This window comes from Agelaius phoeniceus, chromosome 1 (assembly GCF_051311805.1).
Source record: "Agelaius phoeniceus isolate bAgePho1 chromosome 1, bAgePho1.hap1, whole genome shotgun sequence".
NCBI classification, from domain to species: Eukaryota; Metazoa; Chordata; class Aves; order Passeriformes; family Icteridae; genus Agelaius; species Agelaius phoeniceus.
The window spans coordinates 110,776,726-110,804,194 of record NC_135265.1 but is presented as its reverse complement, the minus strand read 5'-3'; the positions used below and the strand labels follow the sequence as shown (position 1 = coordinate 110,804,194).

The 27,469-nt window shown below is 43.1% G+C and overlaps 1 protein-coding gene across 2 annotated transcripts in view; it reads left to right on the top strand.

Annotated features, from left to right (window-relative positions):
* Positions 1-14,984: 14,984 nt before the first annotated feature.
* KLHL14 (kelch like family member 14) overlaps positions 14,985-27,469 on the top strand; it is a 60,705-nt gene continuing 48,220 nt past the window's right edge. The window contains exons 1-2 of one of the 2 annotated variants that reach the window (XM_054647196.2): positions 14,985-15,281; positions 16,251-17,233. In XM_054647196.2, the coding sequence (XP_054503171.1) occupies positions 16,296-17,233 (938 nt within the window). In that variant the 5' untranslated portion in view covers positions 14,985-15,281; positions 16,251-16,295. Of the gene's footprint in view, positions 15,282-15,311; positions 15,776-16,250; positions 17,234-27,469 lie in introns of those variants that run through there. The other variant, XM_077185197.1, reaches the window with a different exon arrangement.

Sequence of the window (27,469 nt, the reverse complement as noted above, 5' to 3'; positions counted from 1 at the left end):
CATCAGAGTTTTCAGCACTTTATTGGTCTTTTCCATCTGGAGAAAAGTCTATGGAGTGCCTGGAAGACTTGGAACAGCCATTTGGATATCTTCACTGCTGTAGAAATTGGCTAGAAGTACCAACAGAAAATCTTTATCTTTTTGCAAAGAAGGGAAACAAGTAAAAAGGAAGTCAGGCTCCCCACAGATCCATGGCTCTCAAAGCTCTCTGCTGCCTTTGCCCTAGTCACAGGAAAAGGTTTGCAGCTTCTTTAGACAGACAACACTTCCCCATCAACTGCACTGCACAGGCAGCATGTCTCAGGCAGCCCAAAAAACAAATATAAGCTACAAATTCCAGACCTTAGAGATCATTCTTATGTTTTCAGACCTTTAAGCATTAAATTTTGACTGCTGTTTTGGTGTTGGGGACAGCTATGTGCAGATTCAGAAACACTTTTTTGCTTTTGTCAGTTTTGTCTGATCCAAGTCATGGGCACGAGTTCACAGCACAAGTTCAAGCCCTCCACTATGTGAAGATATTCCATAGGAAATAGATATCTCTGAGATATGGATTCTGAACTGGAATGGTGTCCACAACACTGGCTTCATTCTGTTCATTTTACCAAGGATCATGGTTGTCAACACACTTTGCAAGTAGGAATTTGGCCATCACAAGGGACAATTCTGCAGCAAAATATAGTTAAATGAACCCAGTGAACTCTTGCTATATCTCTGCTACTTTGTTGACCCTCTGGATTAAAAACAACCATTTTCCTCCTACAAGGGGAAATAGGCCAGAAAAGCAAAGGCTTCTCAGATCATTATTGAAAGGCCTGATAACTACTTGCTGAGAATAGACAAAGAGAGGTCACCAGAGAGGGAGAAGGAGAAAGAAGGAAGGACTGCAGCTGAATTTCAGGTGGAAGAGTATGACACTTTGGATAAGCCAGTAATAATGGAAGGGAAGGACGGAGACTGGCTGGTTGGGATTCCAGCTATGAGTATCTTAACATTGTCCCCTCTAGCTGTTGACTTGAGTAAGGTACTAGTGATCCTGAGAATTTGCCTAACATCTAAAAGAGCACAAACAGATTAAACAGAAGCAAGCAGCTAAATGTTGGCTGTTTTGTATTGCTCCCTGCATCACCTCCATGCTGTTCTCTGCCCCTGATCTGAGATCAAGCACACAGCTCAGGAGAATCCAGGCTGGGGAAGCCCCCACACAGCTCTGCTCATAACATGGTTGCTTCTGGCTGTCTCTGATTTGTCCCAAGAGGGCACAGAGGCAGCAAGACACCCCCATCTACTCTCCCTCAACTGTGCTGAAATGTAATTTCAAATATTTCTTTCCAAGAAGTTGCCAAATCTTTTTTTTTTCTTCCCCTCTTGGGGATTTGTAAAAGCTTATTTGAACTCCAGTGTCCCTGTGTTGGTGTAGTGGCCAGTGAATGCTTTTACAGAGGGACATGCTGCCTCAAACTAAACGTGGAATCCTTCCTGCAGAAATATCCCTGTCTCATGAAATTGGAAAAGCATGGCCAATATAGAGCAAATAAATCTATCTGCATGTGGACTTTGACTGGTATCAAACTGGCTCATTTATTGCCACAACTCTTTGCTGGGAGATTTTTGTTCTGCTGTAGAGCTGCTAAATTCCCCTTGAGTACTATTAGTGTTGCTGCTTTTTATGTCTCTCTCCATGACACTACTCAGTGCAAGTTATAATTAACTCAGAGAAAGTAGAAGGGGATGGACTCTGTCTGTTTAGGGGAAGATGGGTACAGATTGGGAAAAGATAATGCCAAATAACCTTTGAGCTTTCTAGTACCCCCTGAACCTCAATTATTTTTAGACCTCACCTTTCTACTGAAAGACAGCCAAAAAAAGCCTGTTGTCTGCTGCAAACTACAGCAATCAGCAACGATTTTCAGGGCTGAGGGAGGACTCGAATAACTTGACTTGTAAGACCTTTGTACTGGCCTTTTGCACAAGACTAGCTTTTAGCATTGGAGAAACACAGAAGCCACCCCTGGCTGGGATCTTAGTATCAAAGGTGAAAATGTTCCCATTTTCCAGCAATGCTGGACAGTCTGGAGAACAATTTACTGCTTAACTATTAAAGATATAAACACCAAATGCAGGAGCTACACTAGGCACACTCAAGCTGAAGGGCTTGTATGCAGCCCAGGGGTGCAAAAGCAGGCTGAGAGAGGGTAGCACAAGATTTCTGAAGGTGTATGCACATATAGAGGAGCCTAGCAAAGTTTCTTGCATTTCTTAAAGTAACGAATTGTGGAAGAAGAAAAGCACAGAAAAAATAGCATACTAGTGATCATATATGCTTTGGACACAGAAATATTTCACCGGGCAGCAAACAGTGAGTGCTAACATGGTCTTTGTGCTCAGCTCACAGAATCTTTGGAAGTTGACAAGGAAAAATAAAGTCTCCTTGCTGACTTTGATGTCTCTCCTGCAGGTAAATTCAGCCATAAGCAACATTATATAGCTGAGGAAACCTACTGAGTTCAGCAGGACCACTTTCATGTGCACATGACTCACATGGGCCCCAGGAATGCACACTCACAGTCGAAATAGCTGATACTTTTGAACTATTCAAAAAAGTGAATTTCTGAACCAAGAAGCAATTTGAATAACTAGTGTGCTATTTTGATCTGCATTCTAATTTGAAAGCTCATCATTATTTACATGATAAATATAAATGGTGCATTTGGAGTTGTTATAGTCCATCATGTAAATCCGTATTTAAGCATTATGAAAAAGAGGATTTGTGACTCAGTAGATCATATTAGCTCTAGGGCAGTTATTCCTGTTGATCAAATCTATTTTCTTACTGCCCAATGTGCATCAAGTCCATGTGATAAAAAATCCTTATGACATATTTACTGCTGTGTGAAATGATGTGGTCATTTTTAATTCCTTTGATTTTTTCCTATAACATTCTAAGCAGCCTGGCATTCCCAGAGGAGAACAGCAGTCTTACTCTAGGTGGCTCTACTTTAATCTCAGCTAGATGACCACGAATGATGAGATGCCATAGGTTTAACAAAGATTCCTAGAAATATTTTACACCTCACCTGATGATGCCTGTGATGCCTTCTTCACAGAAAAAAACCCATGCCCATTCCATATATTCCTTTCCCAGCCAGAAAACATCAAGTGTCTACTCTCATTTCCCTTGCTTTGTGCCATCATCCAGACTTGCTCACCCCAATAGCCTGGTAGCACTTAGAGCTGGTCTCCTTGCCCTGCCACTGTTTCACTAAACCGATTCAGAAAAAATGAGCTTGGTGGTCTCCTGTCACCACTGCTCCCTGGGGCACTGCGCTCTCCTGCCAACAATGACTCTACAGCAGTGGCTCTCACAACCACTGGGTCTGCACTACCAGAGGAATAGATAGTCAAAAGGCACACCCATTTTCCTTCTGTTCCTCCCAGGCAGGCAGATGAAGGTATTTCCCACATGCTGGAAAATCTCTACAGCTGGTGCTGAAGGGAGGGACAATCTCTTCTAGCTGATGCACAGCACTGCATGCTTTTCTTGCTTCATGCTGGGCCAAAAAGACCAATTTCATTCTTCTTGCTGCTGCTGTCTATATGGCATCAAATACATGTGAATTCAGAGGAGGCTTTCAATGTAAACCAGAGAGATCAGCTTTAGCATTTGACCATTCCTTCTTGTTTCCACCCCAAGGGCAATCAGAAAATACCTGCAATTACTGTGACTTTATTTATATGGCACAAAGCTTTTAGGCACTGTTAATGAGCTAATGTTTTTAGGATAATCTTAACTGCCATCATTTTGTGTACACTGTCCTTGCACGTTTGAAGGGGGAACAGGGATGGATTTTTTTCCCCTCAGTCTCCTGCAGCAGAAGGACCCTCTGCTCTTTCCATTGTCTCCGGTTTAAAGTTTAAAGTTTAAGCCTTGTTTTGCCAACTAAGGGATAACAAACTTCAGTCCAGATCATCAAAGATTTCTAGTAACCTACACACTTCAGAAAGCCAATGCTTTGTTATTAAAATTGAGATTATCTTCACAAAGCCCCAGTGGTTGTTGCTGATAGCCAAAGCTTGTACAAGACCCCCCAGAAATCCTGTTTCCATCTGATATGAGGACAGCAAGCAGTGGGGCCACACCCCATGCACCCCTGGGCATTTTGACCTTCTTGAGTAAAATCTGAAGCAATCTGAAGCTGGGAAATGGGTCAGAGAACACTGAAGGAAGATGGGAAAGGTAAACAAATGAAATGTTAGAATAAGGGCAACATTTTTATTAGCAGATGTCTGGTATTCCCATGGTGTTGTTACCTTTGTTTAAATATTTGAGTAATCACTCTTAGTTTAATAAACAAAACAGATGCAAAATCTGCAGCTAAGTGTTAGGAGTGCATGTCAAGGCACAACAGGCAACCTCCATCTCCACTGGGACTGTGTTTTTTGGTCCAGGATGGGAAAACTGTTGTTAAAACTGTTCCCAGATTATATCCCACTGGCCCTGATTACCTTGATGTTGGGAAAATGTCTCAAGGGACGTAAATTGCCTGGAATCATTTGCAACAGCTGCCAGCAACTGCAATTCTATGTTATTACAAAAGCTATCTCCCTTCCTAGGAATTTGATTTGCAAAAGTAGAAGAATTAATAGAAATAGAAAGAAAGGTTTTTAAATCAGTTTCCAAAACCAGGCACCCTTTTTTGACACAAGTATCCCTTATACTTGTAAATGGGAATAATTATAGAAATGACTGTCACAAGATGGTACCTGCTTATGAAAAATAAATCTCTCCCTTAAATTTAGGCAGGCTCGAGTCAGTATTTCTTGCAGAAGAAATCTCTCTTTTAAGCTCAGTATATTTTCTGGAACAATGGATATTGAATTGTGTCTGTTAATATAATCACTTGACATCTACCATTTTGTATATTTCGTGTTCCAATGAAACCTTCTCTGTATTGCTAATGAAATAATTTTTTTATGTTCTCAATAATCATTATTCTCTTTAATGAAAAGTTAGGGCAGATCTTTCAGTCCTTACATGTGGGAATAATTTCTACCCTCACATTGCTTTCTTGAGTTGCTTAAACTGACTTGAGTGAATTAAAGTTTTGTAGGGATGGCTTGTTCATAACTTAAGTGCTAATTGACATCTATTTCAGAACATGACATTCTGGAATAAACCCTACTGCAAGACATTATTGCAATTACGGTTTTTATAACAATTAGTGTAATTATGTTTGGGATAGTAACTAGTAAGTCACTGCAGTGGAATGTAAGGCAATGTCTCCTACTAGCTGCCTTTGAAAATCTCACTGTCAGAGACAGTGAGAAAGATGTGTCCTGAGTCACATAGAACATCTCCCACAAATATGGTGAAATGAAAGGAGACACAAGACTTCTGTCCATTAATTTTGAGGAACAACTAATTCTAGTGCTTGGAAATTTCAGAGTTCTGTTACCACAGATGAAACAAATTGTTTCACTTCCATGCCTTTGCATCAGGATACAGTGGTCAATATGATGAGTGATTGGAGAGATAAAGTGAGCCACTGGTACTTTAATTCCTGTGCCCTGCTCTGCCTCCTCTTTAACACCCAGGTAACTGTCAGAAGGGGACCCAGCTATTACAGATGACAAGGGGTAAATGCCTTCCTGTTGTCCTCCAAAGGTTAAGGTTTACCAACCCCAGTTGGAAGCCACAATCTCCAATAACCATTAATCCACTAAACTCCAGTATGAGTGAACATATTTATGGCTGCAGTCACTAAAGGGTGAAATAAAGATTAGTTTTTAGTTAGGAACGCAAAGCTTTTTAGATCAATATAGACCCACTGCTGAAATCAATCTAAAGTTTGGAATTTTTAAGTAAAGATTTACTGGGCTTCCTTGTACAGTTAATTTTCCAAAGGGAGAATAGTCTCAGCAATGTTACATAGTAATCAAATTGAGTAAACACTAGTCAGTTCGTAAACTGACCTCAGTTATGCGCATAGCAAATGAGTGTACAGCAATAAAAATACCCATAATGTGGATAGTAAACTTGCCAATAAACAGGTAAAGCCAAAATGCACATATAGACTAACATGATAAAATATTAGTAGCTACATTTGCCTATTTGAAAACATAAATAATCAATAGACATTAATAATGAAGTTGTTCATGCATTTCTTTATTACTGTGCATATTAAGTGTTTCAATTATTTCTACTTGGTTTGATAGATAAATGTATATGTACATTTTGTGCCTTGAAAAGAACATAGGATTACTCTTCAAAACAACAGCTACTGTTTAGATGAAAGAACAAGTGGACTGGAAATACACAGCTTGTTATACCCCTCTGCTGTTCATGTTTGATGCATGTATACAATTTATTATGCAATTTCTTGAGATTTGACAAAGTAATTGTCTGGCAAACCATAGCTTTAATGATGGTTTTTCTGCTTCAGACAAAAGGTCTGAAGGTAGTGTAGGAAAATGACTTAATAGATCAGTGTCTATAAATGCTGTTAATGTGTAATATATATATATATATATTTATATATATGTATATATATAAATATATATATATATTTGCAATGGTAACCCAAGTTATTTTCTGAGTTACCGCACAATATGTTGTGAGATTCCATGTGGTAAATTCATTTTTGTCATCAGAGCTACTGCATGAAATCTTGTATGTTGAGCTGTAACTCCAAAATAACTCAGGTCACTGCCCTAGTTTTAGTCTGGGTGTCTGTCACTAGTCAGTGTCTGTCTTGACAGTGGACCTGAGGCTGTGAAAAAGCCTGGATGTTACAGTAGTGCCACGGTGGCTTAAAAAAGACAAAAGTTCCATTGTTAACCCAATTTTAAAGGGTTTGTCACTTGGCACTTAAAATCCATTCAGGTCTGAAACCAAAGCCAAGGAGCAATAAATAAATTTCCTTTTAATCTTGTTCTTTTTTAATCATCATCATAGCTATTCTTGAGACAAGCAGCACAGAAATCCCAAGTTTTTATTATTTTGAACAGTTTTGCAATCTTTTGTAACTAAAATATGTCTAATTTGGAAAAAAAATTAATTTCTCAGCAAAAGGATGCTATTAATTCTGCTTGTCCCCTGGTTTTATCATAGGAAAAATAGTAGTGGGCCAGATTCACAGCTTGTGTGAGCAGTTACTGGGTCCACCAGGACTGTCCCTTTATATCAGCAATGAACTGTCTGCTGAAGAGCTGTATCCAAATGAAGTTAAAATGGAAGCCTTTTCTTTTTTTTCTCTGGTGTTAATTCTCAGCCCTAGAATTTTTGGGATGCTTATTTATATCTTGGTGTAAATGAATAGGAGGCATTGGGCAGACAGGAAAATGTTATCTTGTGGGCAATAGGTACCTGAAAATCACCCAGGCAACTTGAGCCTAAGGGAAAAGAAAAGATTCAAATCTCATGACTGGGCTCCAACATCACATATTGCTTTGTTTTATTTCATCACCATTCTTTAGGATTAATGATATCTCTCTTCACACCCACTTTTTTAACCTTCAATACGGGGCTCATGAATGAGCTTGTTGATATCTGAGAAAACTACAGTCTCCTCTTCATCCTCTGGTACAACAGAAATAGAGCTGCTGTTGATTTCCTCACTTTTCCCATTTGACACCATGGAAATCTTTGAAAAGGTGGAGGGGAACAATTTCCAGCTGTGAATGGCTGGCATATCCTTCCTGACAAAGAAGAAAGCAGATGATCTGCTTGTATTCCAAGGCAATGTCACTCAGAGCCAAATAAAAGGATATTTTTATTATGTGAACTAAATGCTGGGCTGAACGAGCTGGCTGGTGACACACAGAGCCATGCCAGCCTTTCAGTGATGACTTCTTTTTGGTTTCTACTGCTTGGGCCAGATTTGAACCACAGAGAGCTGGACACAACTTCCCACTTTGCTGAGAAGCAGAGGAACACCTGAACAAAGGAAAGGGATTCTTTTCCTTCTCGTAATTCCCCCCGCCCCCCGATTATCTGATACCAAATTTATATAATCCTAGATTAAAAAAAAAAAAAGAAGTGGTGTTTTTACAATGCTACATCAGCCTCAGACAGCTATTCTGCAGTTGGACCTGGTGGAAACAAGACAGAGGACTTGTTTATCTGGGTAGCTAGTTGGGTTAAGTTGGAGCCACTGCAGGATTTCACCAAAATCACCCTCACCAGCTAGTGAGGGTCAACACCCAGTTAGGGGAATAATGCTTGACCTTCACTGACTACATAAAGTTAAAGATTACCTGGTTTTAAGCTCATGGAGCCCTGTCTCTCTGTTTTGTGTTTGTGTTTTTTTCTCTCAGCAAACTAATTTGAATGATGAAGTCTTGAGTTTAAGAATACAATTTGGGGAAGGGGAGAAGCAGCACATTCACTGTTTCCCAGTGGTGCTAAGTCTGGTTACTGAGAAAGCAATGGCACATGATCTCCAGAGAGATACCAAGAGACATCACCTTCTTCCCCTCTGCAGCAGAACAGGACTGCACTATTTAAGCACAGCCCTAGTCTACAAGCAGCCAGGTCACAAGGTGCTCTGTGTTGTCTTAGAAAGGTGGAGAAAACCAAGTGGAAGCCATAAGTCTTAACTCACCTTTCCTCTTATTTTTTACACCTGTGCCCCCAAAATTGTTAATGAACAAGCATTTTGGTGGTCAAAGCTAATGCCACAATTTATTTCATGTCATTATTCCACATGAAGGACTGGACATCCAGTGAGTCCTCTCTGCCATATCCAAAGGGACAAGACAATCCTGGGTCAGTTAAAATGGAGCACTACAGGAAAGATTTCTGTCCCCAGAGCACTTAGACTGATAGAGAACAGAACTCTTTGTCAGCAGATTTTGCTTTAAAGGGATTTTAAAAAATTTTTTGCAACTCCTCTCTCCCTTAAAAACTGATAGTGCTCTCTTGGGGCTTATGAGAGTCACAATAAACCTATGTATTATATATTTCTTCAGTAGAAAAATGTACTCTAGCTACTGCAATCCAGTTGGCTCCTGTTGCTCTGAAGCTTGCCCTTTCCCCCATGTATCTCAAAATGCTGCCTCGAGAAACCAAGCAACTGGGAGGTAACACTTACAAAGCCTGACTGTGACTTTTGAGAAATGAGCAGTGTCACTTGCTCCAGTGTATCCTCCTCTTAGTTTTGCAATGAGTCCTGTGGTGCACCAAGCTGGGAAAACTCAGCCAAACTGACTGGCAAATGCAGACACATATCCCACAACAGGAAGGCATTCCCTTTCAAGAGAGTACTTAAGAATATGGTTTAAGAAATGCTTAAATGCTTTCCTGAACAGAAATGGACTTAAGCACGAGAGAGTATCCCTTAATTGGGAGTACAGTGCAGACACAATCACTAAAGCTCGTATTATATGCCTGAAAATCGAGTCCCAGAGCGTAAGCTTTTCCAAGTGATGGTTAGAGGGTTCCTAGTTGTAGCATGGTTCTGTACAGAAGGATTTGCTTAATCCACCTTGCTTTTAGATTGCAATTTCCCCAAGCTTAGCTGCTTCTTTTAACAGTTCTGAGTTCTGCCTCCCCCCCAAGTTATTTTAATAACTCTTTCAGAGGGAATACCTTATATTTTGATATCTCAGAAGCTGGTTTTCTACAAACTTTATTCATGTCATCTTGATTGCACAGCATTGCATTAAATGACTTTTTTTTTAATGTAATTTACTCTATTGCCTTTTTGTGGACTGTGAGAGAAGGAACAACTTGCCTTTCAGTCCTCTTAGGAGCACTCATTTAGGGTACTATGTAGCAGCACTCAGTCCACCCCCATTAGAATTTTGGGTAAATAGGGCAAAAGTCTGAATACTTAATGGTGTTATGACTCTTTGTTACAGTAAAATTTCTGGGTTTTATACACTCAGGCACAGAAACAATACTTCATAATGTATCTGTGAGTATAAATAGAACCAGACAGTAGTCCTGGAGGAATCTCAAAGCACTAGGCAAGCATGGATTAATCAGGGCACCTCACAGGCAAGGAGGATGCCTGTGACACCTCAGGACCCAGTTGTGCCAGTCTCTACAGTCACACAGTGCCAGTAGCCACTGGCATCACAATTGCGATAGTAAACATTCAGAAATACCCAGCTGGGTGTGAAGCTGGGCAGATGTGCTCAGCAGGGCTGAGGAACCACAAGCTGGGAGAGGCTTGGACTGCACTAATGAAAACCCTTTTTAGCATTTATTAACTGAAGCACAGAGATATTAAAGAATGCACCTGGGTCAAGGTTGTTAACATCTGTATTATTAGACTCAAGACAACTTTTCATTCTCTTGCCCTCCCAGCTCCTTGCAGTGCCTCAGATCTCCTTGGTTTCAGGGCAAGGGTTTCCTCAGAGAGCCACAAGGCACTCAGGAGCTTTGGATAGTTCCCAGGTGCTAAACTAAAGTGTGCAAGCCAGCATAAGTACAGTCAACTGTGTGCCAGTGGTGGGAATCCAGCTGTCCAGACTCGTGGGTCTAACAACCACCACCACAGCCTCCTGAAATCCTCCACTCCTGCCCTACTCCTACACTGACACTGCCAGGGATGAAGTGAGTAGTTAATCTGTACTCCAGGAGCAGTGCACTGGGATCCCAGGTCTGCCCTCAGAAGTGTGAGCTTACAGACTGCCACGTCAGAAGCCCCAGGGTGATTATACAACAAGGTTCAGCAAGAGTAGCAATGCCATTGGGAACTGCCACTACTGCTCTTGTTCATCTCTTCGTGCAGCACTTGTACCTCAAAATGTGCTCATCTCAAAAGGGACCTGTGTGCTCAGATCTGTCCAAACAGCACAGCTTGCTGTCCAACAAAAACAACCCAGCCCACCTGTAGCCTTTACCTTTCTGGAAGGCCCTTGGAAAGAACTTTCTTTCCCTGTGGTGGTAGATCCCATCCACATCCAGGTGGCTCTGGTGAGTGCCAGAATCACTGTTCTACCATTTGAAATGCAACACTGGCAGAAATGCAGGCTGTTGAGAGAGTTCAGCAAGCCAGATGACTTGCACAAAAGACAAATTCTGTGCCCCAGAGAGGGGAGGCAGCTGAAGCTCTGTTTCTGACAGCAATCTCAATGACAAAAGGGCAGGTGTTCAGAATTGACACTTACTTTAGTTCTTAACAATAAAGATACTGTGCATGTAACTTGATTTTGACATATATCAGGATACCAGTATATATCACAACAAAACATGCAAAAAAATCCTCCATAAAACATCAGTTGTGCAGAGATATATTTTTTATTACAAGCAGAGAATATAAAAGCATTCAAAATTTCATTTTTTTATAAAATTAATCTTACTGCAATGTATTTCACTTGTATATTTACTGAGTTTGTTCTCTAGGATTTCAATGACTTTTATCCTGTCTCGATAAAAGCTTCTTCTGCACCAGGACCTCTTCCTTAAATGGCAAGATGTGATTTGGATCTTTTAGCATTGACCTCCCCATCACGAGCCTCTGCAATCAAACTTTGGTAAACTGAGGAATCTGCAGGGATGGAAAGAGCTGAGGAAGAGGATGATGACTAAAAACACAACATCCCCAAACCTCTGGCTTTGAAAAGATGAAAGCATGGGCCACTGCCCACTGTTCTTTGGAAATCCAGTTTAGGAACAGATCCCTATAGCTATGATAGAGAAGGCTTCAGGGTTCTTACATATTTAGTGCCTCAGGGGAGAGGGTCTTTGCTCCCAGTGGTTGCCCTGAAGTCTGTGACTGTTTTAGATAGATATATAAATTAGAGATATGAAGTCCCTGCTTAAACCAAGTGTTAAGTACACCTACTTTTGCTCCAAAGAGAAAAAATGGATAATTTTTACATGATGCAGGTCTGGGAGTAACAGATGAAGAAAGCAAGCACATTCTGTCAACAGCTGCCATCTGTAAGAGATGAAACTTTAATTTTCTACTTTGAAATCAAGCACCCAACTTAGAAACTTTGTAAGTTTCCCTTCAAAATATTTAAGATTGTTTAGAAAATACCATACCATACAGGATTTTGGAAATATTTCTCCAATGTATTTCATAAGTCACCACAAATCATACACGTAAGTTAAGACTGAACTTTATTTCAACCCGAGTTAGTGTAGCGAAGTTAAATAAAAATTAACCAGGTCTTTTCACTAAAGAGCAAAACATACCAGAATGCTAGTCCAAGAAACTTGCTACCAGGATGTATTTTGGCAGCTTACAGTGGTGTGTGTGACACATCAGTCAGTGCAAACTGATAAAAAACCACATGGGGTTTATTTACAGCAATTATGGCAGCAAAGTTCAGCATAAAAAGCGTGATATAAAAATCATTCTTCCCATCTACTACAGTTGGGAGACAACTCACATCACTGAAGACACCAGCTACTATCAAAATGGAGGCATCTTGTGATTCACATTTCTCTTCATCTCAACAGGGTCAAAATCTGTGTGGCCAACAGGATACAGCAGGGAAGGAAGCCACAATTAGAGCAAATCAAAGAACATGGTTTTAGAAACAGCAGAGGATGGTGTCATTGTGGGAAGAATACCATTCCCCACAACACCAGCTGCCTTACCTCTCTTGGAAATTTCTTGCAGAAATAATTGACATCCAAGGGAGGGGGAAGAGATCTATCTGGCAAGGAAAAAGAGAGGGATATGGCAGAACTTCTTTATTAAGGTCACCAGAAAATAAATAAAAGTAAAAACTGCCTTGATGCCTTTCAGTTCCAGTCCTTTGCATTCCTGAGCAATCTGACTCCAGCTCTGTAAATGCATTGGCATCCTTGGCCAAGTCAAAGACCATGAGACCTGGCATTCGAAGTCCCACTCCTGGTGTGTGTTTTAATTAACGGGAGCCTGAGCATCATCTGTGAAAGGGGATGGGGCTCAAGGCTTTCACACCAGGTAAAACTTTCTGTGAGTGCTTGTTCCAGTCTCCTTTCATGTGCATTTCATTCAAGGGCACACATTCCACTTTTTTTTTTTTTTTTTTTTTTTTTTTGACAATTGGAGGTTTGACAACAGAAGAACAGAGCCATAAATGTGAGGGTACAATATATCATGAGATAAAGTGTGGAGAACATGTCCTCGACCAAAATGTCCTTTGGTGGAAAGAAAAAGGCCAAAATGCCTAGAATAAGAATTCCCTCTGCTTCTTACAACTATAAAGGAGCAAAAACCAAAACAAAGCCCTAGCCCATGGGCTGTGCTATGCACGTTTCTAGGGTATCAGCTCTGGCAGAAAGTTGAAAGGTTATGTTTGTGAAATAGCAGCTGCTTTCCTGCCATTTGGTTCAGGCTTCTGCTTTGCAAAGTCTTGAAACCGAAAGACAAATCTGACAATATGCTAATCTTCCAATAAAAAAATGTGACTTCTGAACCCTTATCTGTTGAAGAGCTGACAGTGAAGTTCAGAGACAGTTGTCTAACCAGAAAAAACGATAGAGAAAATATGCCTTCAAACAAGATCATAAATCTTGAACAGTGCAGGGGAACAAATGTAAAAGGAACGTTTTACCACTAACACCATTTAGTAGCCTCACTTTCTCTCCCTTCCACCCCTCCAGCCTCATCAGACTTGCAAGGAAGGAGGATGTATCCTGTCAAAGCAATAATACGAATACAAGGGGATGGGGGGTGACAATGTATTGGCTACTGAAACCAGACATTATTTTCATCACTCCTGGGGTGTGGGGGGAGAGCAGAAATACAAAGCAAATACTGTGCAACCTGAATACAAGACTTACTCCCCCCTCCCCATCCATCCCCCCCCCCAGCAACACATACACACAAAAGTTTGCATATTGCACAGGGCCCTTGAAGATCATAAATCTATGCATGAGAAAGATGTAGTGGAAATTTTTGGGGGGATTAGAGTTTATTTTTGTCATCTCTGTGAGACAGCTACTCATTCATCCAGATCACAGCTAAGAAAAAAGCTGGTCACAGAAATTAGCAGTTTCAGCTCAGCAGCAAAGTCGCCAGCCTGTGAAGGCAGAGAGAAATTGACTAATTAGCAATGCGCACTAAAACTTGACGGTTCTTTATAGAGAGAGAGAAGAGAGAGGGAGAGCGAGAGGGAGGGAGGCGGGGGGGGGGGGGGGGGGGGGGCTCGCTTTTTCCCCTTCTTTCTTCCAAAGATGTTTGAAATCGCAGTCATTTACGCTCGACAATTTTTACAATAGCCTTGAGCCATAATTTTGCGAGTCTCTCCAGCATCCATCCCCCTGTATGGTCTCTCTCCACTGGCCATGCACGACCGTTTCTCTCCCCAACCGTGGATTTCCTATTACTCTCGTTACGACTCACTGAGCCCCAGGCCCAAGGATAATGATGTGTTGTTTCTTGGTAGCATAATTTGTCACACGTACATTTTTTCTTCTTCTTCTCTTGCAGAAAGCTCTGCGCTCTCTCTCTCTCTTTCTCTCTCTCTCCTTCTCTCTCTCTCGTACATTTTCTTGCTGTTGCTAATTCATGGTGATCAAATGATGTACGACAAAATAAATTGTAAAGAGTGACTGCTCCGAGTTGGGAACCAGAAGGTTTTTTTTTTTTCTTTCTTTCTTTCTTTCTCTTCTCTCCTTTTTTTTTTTTTTTTTTTTTTTTTGGAAGGAGCGAGCAAACCTTTAAAAAGGAAGGACAATTGATTTTTTTGGGGGGGAGCTTAAGTGAACCTTTACTTTGGCAGCTGGTTGTGGAGCAGGTAAGTTTCTGGCCTTGTGTCTAACCGTCTCCGTGCATTTGCTAGTGCCTCCTGATTTGTTTGTTGCTGGGGGAGAGGAAAGGGGTGTCTGTGTGTGCGGGGTGGGGGGGCAGTTGTGTAACGAACGCGTTTGCGGAATAAACTCCGATTGCAAGAAATGGGCAAAACGAGAAAGAAAGAAGGGGAGGGAGAAGAGGAGGAGTGTGTGTGTCTGTGTATGTGTGTGCATGTATGTATGCGTGTGTGTGTGCGTGTGTGTGCGGTGGGGAGGGGGGGATTGACCGGGTCCACTTAAAGGGAGAGCCTCCGGGAGGTTTCTGTAGCCGGCGGCGGGGCGCGGAGCGGGGCTGAGCGGCGCCGGGGCAGGGGAAGCGGCTGGAGGGAGCCCCTCGCTGTGCCGATAAATGGGGCGAGGCGGGGGTGAAGGGAGGCAGAGGAAGCCCAGTATTGGCGAGAAGCGACTGAGCGCGCTGCAATGGCAGGAGCAGGTCTCGGCGGGATCCCGCTGAGGAGGAGGAGGAGGAAGAGCGGCGGCGGCGCTCCGCGGGGCGGGATGCGGTCAGCGCGGGTCGGTGGCTGCGCAGCCTCCGCAGGTGCGGCCGCGGCTCGGGGCAGCCTCGCCCACCCCTCTCCCCGGGCCGGGAACGGGGCCGGGGCTGGGGGGGCGGCGGGTCCGGCCGGACCGGGGGCCGCCGGGCACGGCCCCGCTCCCCGCCGCCCGCTCCCGCCTCCCCCGTCCTTCCCCCAACTTGAACTTCACGTAGTTACCGGAGTTACGGCCGCGGCGCCGTCGCTGCGAGGAGAAGCAAGCCGGGCAGGACAGCGCCGGGCGGCCCCTCGCCGGGCCCAGGGCTGCCGCTTCCATCCCCCCGTGCCCGTTCCGGGGTGCCAAGTATTGCAGCCCCGCGCTGGGCCGAGCAGTGCGGCCCAACTTCGGTGCCGGAGGCCCCGCTCCGGGCACGCCGCCCCCGGGGGGAAGCGGGTCCTGGCGCCGCCGAGTTGCCAAAGCGGCCGGAGGGGACCGGGGGCTGGCGGCGAGCGGGGCGGGCAGGGCTGCTCGCCTGCCCGGCAGAGTTTCACTCACTTGGTAGTTTCTCTGGGCGTCGCGGAGTTGGGGGGCGGGGGGGTGGTGGTGTTGGTGTTATTTGGGGTGTGTTTGATTGCTTAGGTGTTTGGGAGGGGGGAACCTGGCGGGGGGTGGCTCAGCCTTGAAAATGTCCCCGGCTTCCTTGCTCCTCCCCTGGAGAACTGCCCGGTTTGCACCGAGGAGGGAGGAAAACGGGGGCGGGGGTGAAGAGGGGAGAGGCAAAAAAACCCCAGATCTCCTCTCGCCCTCCCAAGTTGCGGCCCCTCCGAGCGAGCCCGTCCGTGTCCCGGGCGGGGGGGTGGCTCGGCTCGGCTCGGCTCGGCGGGCAGAGGGGAGCCCGTCCCCCGGCTGCGCCCCTCGCCACCCTTGCGCACACAGCCCGGATGCGCCCTCCGGGCCTCTAAAGCTCTGTGTTTATTGTTGTGTCGTCCCGTGTGTCCCCCCACCCCGCTCTCCTCCCCACCCCTCTGCCCAGGTTGGAGGAGGGTTTAAAAGGCAGGTGTGCCGGAGGCCGCTCGCCATGTCCAGATCCGGGGACAGGACCTCCACCTTCGACCCCAGCCACAGCGACAACCTGCTGCACGGCCTCAACCTGCTGTGGAGGAAGCAGCTCTTCTGCGACGTGACCCTGACGGCCCAGGGCCAGCAGTTCCACTGCCACAAGGCCGTGCTGGCCTCCTGCTCCCAGTACTTCCGATCCCTGTTCTCCAGCGGCGGCGGGAGCGGCGGGCACCCGCACGCCCTGGGGCTGGGGCCCGGCGCCCAGGACGGGCTGGGAGGTCCGCCGAAGGAGCCGCCGCCGCCGCAGACGCAGGAGGAGCCCGGCACCCCATCCTCCTCCCCGGAGGACAAGCTGCTGGCCAGCCCGCGGGCCATCAACAACCTGGTGCTGCAGGGCTGCTCGTCCATCGGGCTGCGGCTGGTGCTGGAGTACCTGTACACGGCCAACGTGACCCTCTCGCTGGACACGGTGGAGGAGGTGCTGTCGGTCAGCAAGATCCTGCACATCCCGCAGGTCACCAAGCTGTGCGTGCAGTTCCTCAACGACCAGATCTCGGTGCAGAACTACAAGCAGGTGTGCAAGATTGCCGCCCTGCACGGCCTGGAGGAGACCAAGAAGCTGGCCAACAAGTACCTGGTGGAGGACGTGCTGCTGCTCAACTTCGAGGAGATGCGCGCCCTCCTCGACTCGCTGCCCCCCCCCGTCGAGTCGGAGCTGGCGCTCTTCCAGATGTCCGTGCTCTGGCTGGAGCACGACCGGGAGACCCGCATGCAGTACGCCCCGGACCTGATGAAGCGCCTCCGCTTCGCCCTCATCCCGGCGCCGGAGCTGGTGGAGCGGGTCCAGTCGGTGGATTTCATGCGCACCGACCCCGTCTGCCAGAAGCTGCTGCTGGACGCCATGAACTACCACCTGATGCCCTTCAGGCAGCACTGCCGGCAGAGCCTGGCCAGCAGGTGAGCGGGGCGGGCAGGGGGCTCGCACCCCGCGGGGGCTGCGGGAGCGGGGAGTCCCGGCGGGCTCGGACCCCGCGGGGCCGGGGCCGGGGCCGGGGGCGGCGCGGGGGCCGCAGCGGCTGGAGGGGGGCGGCGGCGGGGCCGAGCCGCCCGCCCCCTGCACCACCAAACTTTTCGTCCCCTCCCCTCGGCCCTCTGGCCACCCGCGCGTTGGGAATCTGGGTTTAGGATTGTTGGGGTTTTTTTGACAATAATTAATAATTCTTTTCTCCCACAATGTTATTCTTTAACAAGGAGTTAGGTCTTTAAACTGTAATAGCCAAGTCCTACATCTCTTATTTTCATAAATAACTGCATCATCTATGCACACCCTGATGTTGCTGATGGTGGGGTGATGTCCCGGTTTGTGCGTGGAAACTTGTGACTTCATAGTCCTTACATCTACAACATGTCAGTTATTTTCATTTAATAAGGTAATGAATCATGATGTCAAAGATTGACCATATGAGGTTGGTGTTAGGAAGTAAACACACAGCACGTAGTTTAACCAGGACTAAACATATTCAAAATTTGTTTATCTTCTTTTAAAATATGTTTGTACTTCATTCACAGATGGAAAGATAATACCATCTTCTAGTGCTGGTATAATACAGTGGTGTGGTAGCACAGAAATCAAACCACACTTTGTATAATTCAGCTTATTTCAAGCTTTTCAACTAATGGGTGCATATTACTAATGATTTGACAGCAGCAAGAAAGAAACTAGTACATTAATAAATATTTTAAATAATACACTCTATTAGCATTAATGCACGGGATTCTTTATGTAATGGGCACTACTCAGATGGTTTAACTTGGGAGATGGTGTGCCCTCTTATTCTGGCTAGCTCACTGTGTTAGTGTTCTGTCATGCTTATCACCTTGTTGTCTAACTGATTCTCACTCTGAAATCAAAAACATCAAATACAACTATTTTGCAGCATAAAGTATTTCTGAGATGCCGCTGCTGTAAGTTGGTGCCTACCCTTTGCATTTCAACACTCAAAAGTGATGACTTTCAAAAATGCAAACCCCATGAACTCCTCAGGCAAGATTCTGCACGCCACCGGGGGCAAGCTGATGCTCGTGTCCTGCTGGATTGCTGAGATACCAGCTGGCTTGGTTCAGTGGAGATACCTTTCCAGCTTCAGTGGTCCATGTCATTTGAAGGATATGTAGTGGTGTTCTGACCACTGAATGCTTACAAATGTCATGGATGCTGTAAGAATCTGATACTGCTGGTACTGGGAGCTGCTTTCCCTGTAAACGGGAGCATACACTCCCGTTTAAAAGGAGTGCACTTTAGGTAGTCCTAGATGAGAGTTTAAGTTGCACTTAATGACTTACAGGAGACTCCAAATACCACAAATGCTGCTCTTTTTATTTGTTATAGGTCTGCATGTCTGTGCAGACAGTGGTATTTCAGAGACCCTTAAACCACAGTGGGTGAAAACATGCTGTCACCTTCCCAACTTTACTGTGTGTCTAGTAACAGTCTTGTAACTAGCTTCTCTTGATTGGGTTCTTTAGTGGCAGTGAAATGGGAGGAAAACTGTTCTGGTTTATTTATAAGCAGGCATTAGAACTTACTCCAAATGTTAAAGTGTTGGAGATGTTGAAATGCTTAGTAATGCAGAATGAAATTGTTATATTTTCATTTTCGGTCTTGGACGATATTCCTGGAAATTCATAAAGGTCACAAAGGCCCATCTTTGAATCTTAATCACTTTAGGATTTTGCCAGGCTGCCTAAGTACAAATGCCTTCTTAAACACTTAAACATGAAGGAGTAAAAAAAAGAAACATTCAAGACTACAGAGATTTCCAGATTTGTCTTCTCTGTTACTCATAATTTTTCTAAAGTAGCAATTTTAACAGGTTGACATTCATTCAGTAAAATTTTAAGGAAGAATATCTGCAAAGAGTTCCTTAAGTTACTAATTTCCAGAAGGAAATCTTTAAAGTACCTAACAGTGAAGTACATGTGCAAATACATAAAAATTATTACGCAGAAAAAGACTTCAAAACTCGGATTACTTTTTTCTGTGAGTAATGGTGACTTTGGTAATTTGGAATTTAATGAAAGGTCATTCACCAAAGATGCACATGTCTTTAGAAAGAGATTAACTGTTCCTCTTGTGCTGTGTAATAGCTCCTGCACAGTACAGTAAGGGTTGGTGAGAAATGCAAGCAGCCCAGTGCTGTAGCCACCTGCTTCCTCCCTGTTCAAGAAATGGGAATTGCACTCAGTGTTAGAATTTGCCAATAACTTTTATGCATTTTTAAAAACAACCTTTTTCTTTTTTAAAACAACCTACTATAAAAAAACCACCTATGTTATATATCTATTTGCACTCTTTGGAGTACATTGATATCAGGGCTACTTCTATTTCTTAATGGAAATGAATGTAATGGGAAGCTCAAAATATGCTGATTTTCCTCTGAAATGTAACTATAAAGTTAGTCCTGTGGTCAGGGCTGGAGGAAAAAGAGATTTGGGCTAACAAGAGCCAGTGTGTGCTCTGTGAGTAAAGGTATTTATAATGTTTGTGCCACAAATGCAGATCCTGCAGTGCAAGTGATGCTGGGTTTAAGAAGTACCTGAGTTGTCTTTTGTGCTGCAGTGAAAAACAGTGTTTACCTACAGAGAGGCTAGGGCTTTTTCATGAAATTTCCTACGAGAAATGCTTCAATGTCCTGATGTCTTTTTGTAAAATTAACTTTCAAGGTGCAACAATTAAATGATCAGAATTTAAAAAGTTGAGGAATTATGTTCCTGACTTGTGAGCCTTGCTGTGCACTCTGAGTTTTAGGACTTCACCATAGGGCATGGGTGTTTTGGCTTTGATTTGACATTTCATCAGGTGCTCAACTCTAAGCAAAGTTAGTAATACTGCTGGCTCAGTGATCCTCACCTCACCAGGGCCTCAGCATACAAGCTGGAGACACAGTCAGTTCTGATGTCACTAGGAAAAATCATAGTTGATTTCAGCTTGGAGTGGGATGAGTGATCCTGAACATTAGGCTTAAATTATGTTTTTCTGTCCCTGAAAGAGACATGTAGCTCTGTGCTGTATCATCTTCTGTAGTTCTGGGAAGAAAATGCATTTAGATCGAGAAAAGTTCGTATTCCAGACATTTATTTGATTGTCGGATCTTCACCAGAGTATTGAGTTTATTAAAATGTCTCTGTGCTTTATTGTGTAATATAATGTACTTTATAAAATATATGGTATGTATTTTCAATTTTTTAAAAGTTTGGAGATAGAGCATTACCACCTGCAGCTCCTCTCACCAGTGTTTGGGCTGGTCTGTCCCTCCCAGGATCTGCGGGCAGAGCAGCTGCAAATACAGCTGCATATCTGAAGGCAGAGGGCACTGAGGGAAGTAAAACTGGGAGAGAGGGGGAAATGCAGAAAAAGAAAGGAGTTGAGATACCCCAGGGGGGTAAGTAGTGGAAGCAGGAAAGTACAAATCAGGAAAGACATGAGAGAAGAATAGTTTTGAAGGGAGAAAAATGTAAAAATACATACCAGACAGGATAACAGACAGGAAAGGAAACTAGCAAAAGAAGAAAGACCCTGGCAGATAAAAAGAAGATAGGGAATGAAACAAAAGGGGGAACACTAATTCTTAAAACAGCAGAAACAGCATCTGTTGTCAATGGCAGCTGAGTATTGCAGTTTCTGGAAAAGCTTTTTCAGATTTGGGGGAGGAAAAATGGATGGAGATCAACCAGCTGACATAAGATAGGAATAGTCCTAGGCAGAAAATACAGAATTAAAGAGCACAAGAGAAAAGAGGGGAAATAAGGAGACAAAGAGATAAGAAGGCTAAGCCTACCCGTGCTGTTTTATGGTTTCAGCAAAGTCCCAGCATGTACAGACCCAGCTGTTTTTTTATACTTTTGTTCCCTGGACTACTAGACCTTAGGGAGATTAGAAGTGCAAATTCTGATCCTGCTAAAGCTAGTTGTAGAGGTGATTTGGTTTACTGTTTGTTTGATTTCTTAAGTTTCATTTCAGTGGAGAGAGGGTGTCATCCAGACTGTTTGATGGTAGGAAATATTAGTGAAAGTGATAGCAAATTAAACAGTGACAGGTGATGAAGATGATATGAACAGTTTTCATTCAGTAGGAAGATGATAACTGTTGATGAAGAAGGAAAATGTAAGGTGCTGAACAACGTGAGACAGTGGCATTTATGTGGAAGGCATATATGCCTGGTCTGTTTTACTTTCTACAGAGGAGATTAAAAATTTGAAGAAACCAGCTACATCCCTTGGCAATTAAATAATTTCCTTCTTGCATACACTATTTGTCTCCAAATCTCACAGACCGTAGTTCAATTTGACTTCTTTTTCTACTGAGATTTTTGTAGAATCTCAGCAGGACATGTTTGGTGGTTGTAAGAAAAGTGTGTGTTTTTTTCATTGAAATGCACTCTGTCTTCTGGTTACAACCACCTACCTGTCCCTTTGGGATCATAACAGCAGTATTTGGATTTTTAACTAATATTCTTATTCATGATTAATTGCAAGTGAGAAATACTACAGATCCTGAATTTACATCCTGATAAGAAAAACATATCTTAAAATGTATATGAATTATTAAGTTTTGCGTTGCAGTATGGATGAAGTGGATGTGAGGCTCTGGTTTATTTTAGTGAGCTTTGGATCAGTTTTTATGTGCCTGAATTAATATCAGGAAATTGTACATGTGCCGGTACTCTCTCAGCTGAGCTGCAGAAGGGAGACTGACACATTAGAGGCTGTGGGGTAGTGAACCACAGACCTGTAGTCAGTTTAATCCTAGTTAGTGTCACCTACTTTCCTTACCTGCCTCATGTGCATTCATTTTCCATTGGAGACAAGCTCATGCTGAAGTGTAAGTGGAGAGATGTGGAGTTTCCAAAAGGGTGGGAGCCCTGGAGCTCACATTATGGACAGAGGAAGAACCACTGTCCTGAAAGGACTGCTGTGTGTCAGGAAAGTCCTTGGGAGCCTTTTTAGAGACAGATGTGTCCTGGCTGATAAAATCCTTGAGAGCTGCAAGGTGATATCATCCTTGAGGTGATAGCCATTTTTTTGGCTCAGTTGTAGTATTTGTTAGGAGAAACATAATTTATGAAGAACATTTAACAGCTTTTTTTATGGACAGCCATCTTGCCAACAGCTGCAGGTGAAGAAGGGTTGCCAGGCACGTTGTGCAGGTACTTGCCCTGCCAGCCAGTTTCCCAGTCAGAGGCACTACCTGGAATAGTGTCCTCTGTGAACTGGCAGTCCCTCCTGATTCATGTCCTTAGATGGGAGGGCTCTTCCCCAGATCCCATCTACTGAACTTTATCTGTCCCCTCTCCGGAATCCTCTGTTACCCCAACTCCTGAGTGTCCCTCCCACCAGGCTCCCAACCTCACACAGACCAATCCCCACTGCTCCAGACCTCTGTGCTGGGATCTGTTCAGGCCGTTGCAGTTCGCTGAACTGTGCTCCTCCTTGGCTTTGTCACCCTGCCTTTTTAGCACTTGAAGCAGCTTTAAATACCTGCATCTGCGTCTCCAAACTCTTTTTATGAGGAGAAATCTTTCACTGATTTCATAACAGCTTGTTCTAGAGGGGATATTAAACTAAGTTTAAAAACAAGTAATCTTAGTAAGCCACTCAAACTGATGAGAAAGTGCCTTTGAAAATGAGAACTTCCTCCTCAAGTGCTGGGGCAAAAATGCCCCTCTCCACCACTCATGCCAGTCTATATAGCAGCTTTACAAGTCACGCAGGTTGCTAAAAGCAGTGTTGCCTGCCATGAGTTCCTGTGCTGTTCTTGCCCATCCTTTGGCAACACAATCCATCTCTGTCCTGTTGGGAAGTATGTAGGTCACGAGTGGTGCAGAGCCTTCTAGACAAGGAAGTCCCATTTCAGACAAAATCCTCCTGGAATGATTTCTGCTAAAGTGTACCTTTTACAACTGGAGTGCTGTAGGATCATGGTGAGCATCAGACATACATGTCTTTGCTACTGATTTCTGACTTTTCTGTTCACTCTTTGCCTGATGTGCATCCCCTACATGTGGAGAGAAGAGATAGAAAGGAGAGGGTCTTAGAGGGCATGTTGTGGCCTGGGGTCATCATAGTTTTTTCTTTATAGCAGAAGAATATGGAGGTTCTGAGTCTGTAACTGCTGAGCAGTAAATGGAACAGAGCTGTGATGGTGTATTTGTTTGGATTTGTACTTGAAGAGAAAGCACAGGGAGCCTTGGGGGCAAGGGGAGTGAGGAGAGGTAATGTAGAACATAAAATCAACAGAAAAAAGTTTGCCAGGAAAAAGCTTTGGTTCTGATAAACTCATGTTATGAAAAAAATCATACAATCTGTAAAAAACACTGTTTCATCTTTTCAAACAACTCCCGTGTTTTAAAAATCCAAAATGTCTTCTAATCAGAGCAAGGTTTCTTATTATCCTTTGCTCAGCATGGCCTGGAAAGATTGAGCAGGGAATAGGAATCCTAAAAGAAGGGTTTGAGCTGTCTCCCCTGCTCTGTAAACATCTCTTATGTTGGTTTTGTTGAAACAGATTCTGTCTGGTATTACACTTTTACCAAAGGATCACCTAAAGAAACTGAGGACTATGGAAAGTTGAAAACTATTGGTAGATACTTCCTGGCATAATTTTTCATATTTGCTGCTTCCCTGAAATTTTCTTTAAAGACTGTCATGCCTAGTACTTAGTAGTCAACACTTGCTGTATTCTTGGAAAGCAGACAATAAACTGAGCAAATATTGTCAGCTGCCAAGTTCAATGGAAGCAGACGGTTTGCAGTGAAGCTGGAAGTAAATAGAAGTTAGTGCCACAGTTGGTTCTTCCTGTGTTCCCCAACTGATGCCTTCTTTCAGTAAAAAAAAAAAAAAAACCAAACCCAAACAAACCAGTGGAAAAGGTAACAAGTCATACCTTGAGTGAGCTGGCAACAAGGTGCGTTTCTTTCCTTCGGCTTCCTAAGGAAAAGGAGCCTCAGAGCTGGAGAGAGCACAGCCTCTGATGCTGTGTCTACCTTCTGTTGACATGGACATCCGACACAGAATCAAATAAAAAAGGACTTTCTGGACTTTACACAGTCTGAACATCAAAAAATAACAGTTGAAATTTCCTAGGGGACAAAATTTAAAAAGATGATTTGATGACTTTGAAATATTCTATAAAGCATTTCCATTTTACAACCTCTGTCAGAAAAATTAAAAAAAAAATTCCCAAACAAACAAAACAAAAAATCAAAATTCCCCAAAATAACCAAAAAAAGGGAACCAGCCAACAAACCAAACCCAAAAAAAGGCCAAGCAAAATGATGTGAGGAAGGGAAGCAATTTGCAAAAGCATTTAGCTTTGACATTTTCCTTTTTCTTTTTTTAAATTCAGGATAAAGATAATTACTTAAAGGTTTTTTAGAATTTCCATCAGTGAGGAAAAATCTTTGAGTAGTTCTACCAAGAAGATTCATGAAACAGGAGATTTTGTGTCTCATTCACCAATTTGCTTTGCTACTAACATTCCTTTGGATTCACCTCCCTTGCAATGCTCCAGATGCTCAGTGTGCGGCTAGTGAGGAAACCTCCAGCCTTCAGATCTGGTAGTGCAAGGAGGCAAAGATGAGAAGGACCCTTCTCTGTGTTCTTCCCAAAGGAGCACTGGATAGGTGTCACTCTTCCAGGATGGTTGTCACTGCTAAGCTACCTGTTACATCAGAGGCCTTTACCCCAAAAAGGAAGGGACAATGACTTTAAAAAATCTTCCAGCTAAAAGCTGGAAGCTAACTCTTAAATATTAACTTAGAGATCAACAGTAGTGGGATTGGTTTCATAAAGAAAAATGGGGTTTTCAGAGCTTTAAACAGCTTCTAAGTTATTTCAATACAGGAGATGGAAAATTACCTGACAACTTTAGAAATAAAGGAACCTTTAACTTGTAAGGTAACTCTGTAACAGTTAAGTGTGGCCTTCCAGGTAAAATATTCACTTACCCTTAGACTTCTGCTTTTAGAAGGAAAAGGAATGATTATTGTTAAAGCAAACATTAACTAATTCTTTTCTATGCTTTTTTTTTAAGTATTGGACAAAATTAAAAAAAATTCAAGTAGATTCAGAGGAGGAAACCAACAATCAAAGTCTGTAGCAAATCATTCTCAGCTTAGTATTTGTCTTCCTAAACTTCATTCTGTCAGTGGTCAGCAACATGTATTAAATGAGCATCCTCTTGAGTGAACATTACTGTGAGCTCTGCTGCAATGAAAACTAGGGTCTTCTGCCAAGCCTGCCTACATGGAGAATAAAAAGATGAAAACCAAAACCTTCATGATAAGACTGGTTTCCAGGTTTTTCGTATTTCTAGAAAGCTTTTTCACATTCATTCTAGTGTGCCTGGGGCAATAGGTGCAAATTAGAAGAGGCAAAAAAATCCATTCATAAAGCAACTTCCATACATTCAGGAAATTTTTGAAAATTCTTTGAACTGAAGAACTAAAAAATCATTTGCAAGAGACTTTATCGTGCTTAACATTTTGACAAAATCAGGATGTTTTTAATGTCTGTACTTTATCCATAAGGGGAAAGGCATTATGCAGGATTTGGTCTGTTGATTGTGAGAACTCAGGTCCTTCCCCTAGCACTGATGTAGGGTTAGGAAGAGATTCTGGATGCCTATTCACCTATAGGTTATGATGTTTGTTAATTCATTTTATGTGATGACAAAACCTCATAAAATTCCTTTGTCCAAAATAAATTTTACATTGTACCTTATGGCTTTCATTGAGTTCATAGTTAAACTCCCGGATAATTAGATTTCCTCTCTATTAAACATGTGTTACTAATCATGGCTATCTTTGCAGTCAGCTATGGAAGCCAAAATCCATTGAAATAAGCAGTTTTCATATGACACTTTTGTTGCACTGAAATGCCCATCCAGGAGCTGGGAAGGTAATTGTTGAAGATCACATCCCATGTTCTCGATAGCAAGACATTTTTTTCAGTCATGGGCAAATGGATGCTTGCAACATTTGTTCAGTTTTGCAGCCTGAAACTAGGTTGTCAACTACATTTTTTGTTGAACACAGCATCCCTTCAGATGCCTTTTGAGAAGAAAAGAGTTGCTAAAGACCATCCTGGTTTCTGAAGATGAAATTAAGTTATTGGCGCTTACAAACAAAAGGTCTGCAACTGAAATGTTGATTGGGATAGTATGTATCTCTTCTATTACCAAGAGGTTGGTATCTAAACCACTCTGAAATAATTTGTTTCTGCTGCAGGTTAACACAGCCCCCTCTTCTGAGATTCTTGCTACTTATTTTGACAGTATCACTGTCAGACTCCGGTTTCTCAAATCCTTTGATGTAATGAGATATGAGGATGTAAATAAAACTCATCATGCATTCACCTGCCCTTGCTGAGGCTGTGCTGCTCTTATGGCTGATTTTGTCTGTGCTTGAGTTCAGTGGGCAAACACTCAGGAGTTCCATTTGGTTCTGCTGTGTTTAAGGTCAGCACTGAAGCAGGAGCAAGGATGCCATCATATCTGTCAAGTCCCTGCTCTGAAGAGCTACCCCTACTCAAAGCCATAGTGATAGCCTATATGAAAAGATAATTAATGATCCAGGCTTCTGGGTTTACTATAGCCCTGAGTTAAGAGAAAAGTATACTTGAATACTCTTTTTTTTTTTCATTGATGACTATGATCACTTGTGTGTCTTAGGATGCATTTCTCTTTCTGCTGTGTAACACTACACTGGATGCATTAAGAACCACAGGACTGCCACTTCATGATTGTATTCTTTCCATTTATTTGCATTCCCTAATACAGAGGGCAGAGCATTGTTTAAAAACTGGAAGAGTCTGGAGCAAACCTGTTGTTGAGGCTTGTTTTCTTGCCAGCTTTTGTAGAATAAACTTGTACTAATTGCCCAGATAAGGAAAACCCACCAGTGCAAGATTGATGGATATGTTAATAAAGAAAAACAATGTACAAGAAGAGTATTTCCCATTCATGCTTGTTTTCCATTAACATGAGGCCATCAAGGTTGCAAAAGAGTAGGAGCGGTTTCAGGAGTGTTGAGGTCCCTTACAGCCTTTTCTAGTGATTTCTTGTGAGTATATAAACTCTCTTGGGCTCAGCCTCTTGCCATGAATACTCATGGTTAATTTAGACCATGGACTGGT